General features: G+C 37.5%; 1 protein-coding gene across 6 annotated transcripts in view; it reads right to left on the bottom strand.

Annotated features, from left to right (window-relative positions):
- Window positions 1-328: 328 nt before the first annotated feature.
- SYNCRIP (synaptotagmin binding cytoplasmic RNA interacting protein) overlaps window positions 329-6,434 on the bottom strand; it is a 34,551-nt gene continuing 28,445 nt past the window's right edge. For 3 of the 6 annotated variants that reach the window (XM_075268245.1, XM_075268247.1, XM_075268249.1), the window contains exon 12: window positions 329-2,181. In XM_075268245.1, coding sequence (XP_075124346.1) covers window positions 2,153-2,181 — 29 coding nt within the window. In that variant the 3' untranslated portion in view covers window positions 329-2,152. The remainder of the gene's footprint in view (window positions 2,182-6,434) is intronic. The other 3 variants (XM_075268246.1, XM_075268248.1, XM_075268250.1) reach the window with 1 other exon arrangement.

Here is a 6,434-nt window from a genome sequence, read left to right as displayed (position 1 = left end):
TTTTTTTTCTGTCACATTTTACATATAGAAGGTCCTGCAACCAGGTAAGGTGATGAACCCTGTAGATGTTTATTAGCCACTATATTCAGTATAATGTGCTACTGATTGTTTGGCCTAACAGTTTTACTCTTGCAGACTTACTGGCAACCACTAAGCTAAAAGGGAAATACGAGAAGGGAAAAAAAGAAAAGAGAAAGTACAGGTAAACATACTGCAGTAAGACTATAAAGCAAAACAATCTCTGGACTACATACATTTATATTAATGACACTTAAAAAAAAAAATAAAAAAACTTTTATTACAAAAATAAGTTACACTCGCCTCCAGCTTACAGTATAAAACAATTTTATTTGCAGGAATGCAAAAAAAATGATTGTTTGTCATGAGCATTTTGAACAGATGACATATCTATTTATGCTGCTTAAAAATTTCAATTGCTGGGGAAATAAGTAAGAAACTACTATTGGATAACAGGATTGATCATCTATTGTGGTGCCTAATGAATATGTAGTTTAACTGCAGTATCCCTTTGAGGTGAAGTGTTTTATAGAGCGGAAACTGGGTGCCATTAAAAGATGAATTCAACAAGTTTCCCCTTATCAAGGTGCTTAAGAAAAAGTAGTTAAAAAGAAAGACAGGCTACACAAACATCTGTACTGCACAGGATTTTTATGGCCTATTATCGGAGAAATAGATGGCTTGTCTACAAATGGCCAGCAAAGAGGTGAGGGAGTGCATGAAGAGAAACTTCATTCACTGACCAGTCACTGCGACAGCCAATATCATTTAGGAAAGTTATTAAATATCATCCAAAAAAAGTCAAGGGTTAACTGCATGTTCAGCTTAAGCCTGACTGACCAAAAGGGACACTGCAGTGTTTAGAACAAGTTGACAAGTTGCCGATGTACTTTTTTTGGAACATTTGATGTCTTAGAAAAGTAACATCTCGCTAAACTATTTTACATCCAAATAACTACAATATATCTGAAAGAGCAAAGGCTGCTTTTTCAGCCACAAAATACGACAAATGCTAGGCTTGTTGTGGGGCTCATGATGAAGTCTGAACGGCCTTTAAACACTAAAGGCGGTAGAGCGTTACATTTGGTACATTTCTAAAGGACTTCCTCATGGCGCGTTGAACAAGTCTGGCTTTCATCAACAAAGATTTTCTATATACAGTACACACAGGGTATAGTTCAATCCTCTGCTACTGAGGTAGTTAACCAACCCTTTAAAAAAGGTTCTGAAAAGAACCACTATCTGGAATGCCTGACTAACCGGCTCTGATGATTACACCTGAAACTTCAAGATTTCAACACAATTCATGTGGCACATTCATTATTAACCTTTGGGAGCAAAAACAGAAAAATGATAAAGAAATGAAATGGGTTCCAATGGTGGTAACACATACAATAGTTGTTAACCTTACTTCCCACACCATATTAAGCTTTTTCTAAATCAAAGAGAAACAAACAAAAAAAATCCTAGATCTCTAAAAATCAAAATAAAGTTACTGTGCCATTTTTTTATATCAAGACGTTCCATTAAACCTCAGCTTTAAATACCTGCATATCTGCAGTACATCAGCCCTAAAACTGCAGGGTCTGGGTCGCAATGTAACCTTAACATTGGACAGGAGTCCTACAGCTACAACCATTGAAGCTTAAGGAAAGCAGGATTCCTGCAGGCTTAGAAACACAATCAAATGTTGATTAAGATGCTCAGATTGAATTGGTCAAAGCAAGCAAAATGGGCAACTTGTTTAAAAATGGCAGAGTAAACACCATTGGGACCCTGTATTAAAAAAAAAAAATCTATTTTATGCAGAATTTTATTCTTGCTTGTATAATAGACGCTTACCAATATACCATGCCATAGGCCATGAAGCAACTCTGTTGAACACAGGAAAATTTAGGGTAACTTAAATTTAATAACTTGCACTGCAAAAAATGTTAAAGGAATTCATATCAAAGTCCACATATTAGTTCAAAAGTCCAATATCAAAATCCATGATTTTTGCTTGAAGGTCTTCTGCGACAAATGTTCCTATACATCTCAGACATTTAAAGGTTTTTCTTCATTTCCTTACCAGTACTCCACTGCAAGCTTCTGGTGTAATCCCACAGATCAAGTCAGTCTTCATTGTAACAGGTCAGGACCGGCCTCGACCCCTTTTCCCTGCTAGTCAGGTAACAAAAGGCATCAATTAGATAAAGAATACTTTTTTAGAAAAAAAATTAATAAAAACTTAAATTCTTAAGAGTTCAACATCAACAAAACATATACCCATGCATGGAATAACACAATATTGAAATTAAAGCATGCATTTAAAATATGATTGCCACTAACTTTCTAATTTGGATTTTTTTGGTTATTTGTGTATTTTGAAGTTAAAACTTTTAAAGTTCGCTCACAAACTGATTTTATTTTTTTAAAAGAGAAAAGTAAAACTAAAACTACACTTCATACTGCAAAACTAGCATACATTCACTACATAGTTAATCGGTTCAATAAAGAATAAAAAAAAAAAAAAAAAATGTATAAAAATGTTCAACAAACTAAAACGCGATTGCAATAGCATGCCTAAAAAACAGTAGCTACCTAGAATGAAAAGCAAACTATACGTGTGATTAGATGCCACACACATTTCTAAGACTAGAAATATTAATAACTAGTAATATACTAGACTAATAGCTAGTAATATTTTTATTCACACATTACTGGATTTCTGCTTCTAAAATGCAAATTTACCAGCAGTAGACAACATATAAGATGTTCTGTAGTGACATGTACAAATTCCTCATCATCGGGTATGAGAAGCAAATAAAAGACTGGTAAAGCCTGCCATTGAAGGGGTCAGCTACTTTCCCACTAATGTTACCCGATAAACACCCACAATGTGAATGTATAGCACTTACTAATATGGCATGTGCCATTTTCAGACAATCTTCTATGATGTCCACAAGGCAGTCCACAAGATGGCTGCTAATGGAATGGCATGTGACAGACATGGCACTTAGCTTTCTCCATTCAAAAATACTGTCATTATTTGCACTTGTGTAAGCTCTCTGGGGACAAATTCAGGTTTAAATGGAGGCCAAGTACTGTGCGCACGGCGCATGCTCCACTATTAGCAACCTTCTTTAGGGAAGAATCTCCATGTGGATGACAAGGTAGACAGAACAGGAAGATGCGGCATAGAATTGTAAAAAAAAAAACAAAAAAAAAAAAAAACCCACAAACAACCCAAAACCCATAAACCCAAACCACCACATTAGGAAGTGGCATGTAACAGTTGTGAGAAAGCTGCCAACCCCTTTAAATCAACCAGATAAACTATAGCCAGGTTCATGCTTCATTAGTGGGGATTTTGCAAGATAACAACATGGCTTCTACCTTCATCACTGGCATGAAATACAGCCTTTCCAAAGAGGACTATAACAACATTGTACAACCTTTCCTTCTCCTAAACTATGCACAAAAAATATATTTAATGTGTCAATCTAAGCATAATGACATTTATTCCTTGCTCTACAAAAAGTATACTACCACATGACAGAAAGAGGGACAACAGCTAGTCTGCACCACAACTTCTCAGACGAGAAGAGGAATTCCAAAACCATGTACTCTAGTTTTATCACTAAGGTCACAGACATTTGTACCACTAGGCTGGTTTTACACAATGGTTATAGCTTCTGACTACCCAAGTGGTCAAAAAACACATATCAAAAAATGAGTGACCAGAACACGCCACCAGAGACTAACACTGCCACAAAAAGACTGTAAAGACAGCCATGGGGTAGTAAACACTCACTTAAAAGGATTTTTCTTAGCCAAAAGAGTTTTCATACCGATGCCCTATCCACAGGGTAAGTCATCAGTAAGTAAAACAATTGGATAGGTCATTGGAAAGAAAACGCAATTTGGCCCTGGAAGGCATACCACATATTATAAAACCACTTTTCATAAATGAATAGTATAAGTAGCTCTAACTTGTACTTTGATATCTAAAAGAAAAATAAGATTGAAATACTTCTAAAATAGAAGAAGCCAATAAAAAGGGGAAGGAAAAGGCTGCTGGGAAAGACATGTACTGCAGATGCCAAGCTCTGCTACAATTCTTAACCAATAGAGCACTTGGCTGTACTATATCTAGCGAGATAAAGCTTTACCACTGAATGAGGAAATAAATGACTAGCCCACCGCAACCACCTTCTGCCCCCTTCATATACTTCTGTGTTTGAGGCTAGACACAGATATGGGTGTCATTACAAATAAGTGCTTGAGTGACTGGAAGGAGGAAGACATCCTGATAAGGAAACATTCTTTAAGATATATTAAGTTTTACATAAAAATTACCCCATATTAACTTATGAAAAGAGGTTTTATAACTGGCTTTACACTTAAAAACAAATATCTTGTTTGAAGCAAACGTTAAAACGTTACAGAACATTTAACAGAAAACACACTACATTCTGATAATCCCAAAGGGAGTCTACTGCCACAAGAAATAGCTTTTTCCCAGAATCACTTATATGCTATTGTAGGGGATGTTAATAGCATCGTAAACATGCCCCCTTTTGTGTTAATATGGAACCTTGATGTCAGGTGTCAACTTTTAATCCATATGAAGTGAGTCAGTGTGTACCTGAGGTGAGGTCACATCTGCAATCGCACCAGTTTCCACTTATGGTCACCACACAACAGGACCTTGCAATCTTTGAGTTTTGGGGGCGACATGGCAGGGCTCAGAGGTGAAAATAGCAGATCTGGCCACTTCCCAGGGACACCAAAGAGCTCATTCTTGTGCAGGTTAAAGTTGAGCTTCCTTGGCAGCAAGACTGTACTTTGTGGAATATCTAAATATACCATTCTTGGAGTCAAACACCATACAAATAATTTAGAAGCATTTTTTGGTGGTGGTAGACTGTCTAAAGTGAATGTCTACACCTCAACACTTAATAAATGGGACAAAAATGATGTGCCAATTACTTTTTACAACTTAAATTTGTGTAGAAAATTGGATATCATATACTTTTCTATTATACATGCATTTAAAATTTAGCTCACACATTTCAGTGCAGTAGCTTGTCTCTAGTCCATTCCAATCCTATACAATTCAGCATAAGGAGAACTGAATGGGACTTATGACTGGGGTCTCATGAGTGGCATCAGTCATAAAACTCCTGAGATAAAATGATGCTAGGTCTACACTAGTGTTCGGATCCAGTCGAGGGCCCGAAAAATGGAAACCCTATGTGCTTAAAAAGCAGTTACCTGCAGACCGCATAGACAATGATAGGGTCCACCAGGTTTCCGCTGAAAACCAGCTGAGATAAAAGTCCTGCTTACTAGAGATGAGAAAACACTATTCGAAACAGCTGTTTCGAATAGAACGCTCACATAGAAATGAATGGAAGCGGCCATTCATTTCTATGGGAGCGTGCTATTCGAAACGGCTGTTTTGAATAGTGTTCGCTCATCTCTACTGCTTACGTATTTTAAGTACAATAGGGGACAGAGTCCTCGAACAATTACTCAAAGCTAGTGTGACCACAGCCTTAATTGTCCAAGTTAACACTATGTTAATATATTTTGTTACTCTTCAGTTAAAGGGAGTCTGTCAGCAGGAAAATTGGTATCAAACTATTGACAGTACCTAGATAGATGCATTACACAAGACCGATTCATGGGCTATACACTGATAAATGCAGGTCACCAAAACTTTAAATGCATGTATATTAGAACAATTAGGATATCCCATCCTAAACACAAATTCAAATAATAACTAGAACACCCCTTTAAAGGGGTCTGCAACTTATGACCTATCCAGAGATAGATAAGTGGCCAATAGCAGAACCCCCTTCCCCATAGATTACTACAGAGGTTCTGTCCTCCATTTGAAAATAGTGCAGTCAAGCATATAAACGGCTATATTGAGCAGTTCTACTGACATTGACTGAAGCAAAAGTGCAGATTGCTTGATAGCTCATGATGATGGGGTCACACCCATGATCATTCCTTGACCTGAGCACTGATCACATCACCACTCCAGGAGCCAAGATTGCGGCTTCGTGTGATGTTCCAAACACTCCTTAAGACGGATCTCCCAGTCAAGGATGAACACAGCACAAAAGTAGTGAGAGGCGAAGAGGACATAGTGGATGCTTATCAACTAGATTCAGTTCTGCCCATGGTCCCAGTTCCTACACATCTACACTCCAGTGCCAGTTCCATATAGCGGAGCAGTACACTAGTAAAACAGAGGGGTTGGAGGCAGAGAACAACGGAGAGGAACATTTGAGAGCTGGGATTGAGGCTGTTAAGGGAGCGGGTCTGGACTTTAGCTGTAATTTCAACTACAGAAAAGGATTATGGGTTTGGTTAGTAAGAGAAATGGCTCCGAGCAGAAGCTCAGAATGTAAAACTGTAGC

The sequence above is a fragment of the Leptodactylus fuscus genome, chromosome 3, assembly GCF_031893055.1.
Source record: "Leptodactylus fuscus isolate aLepFus1 chromosome 3, aLepFus1.hap2, whole genome shotgun sequence".
NCBI lineage: Eukaryota > Metazoa > Chordata > Amphibia > Anura > Leptodactylidae > Leptodactylus > Leptodactylus fuscus.
This window is presented reverse-complemented; position numbering and strand designations above follow the sequence as displayed.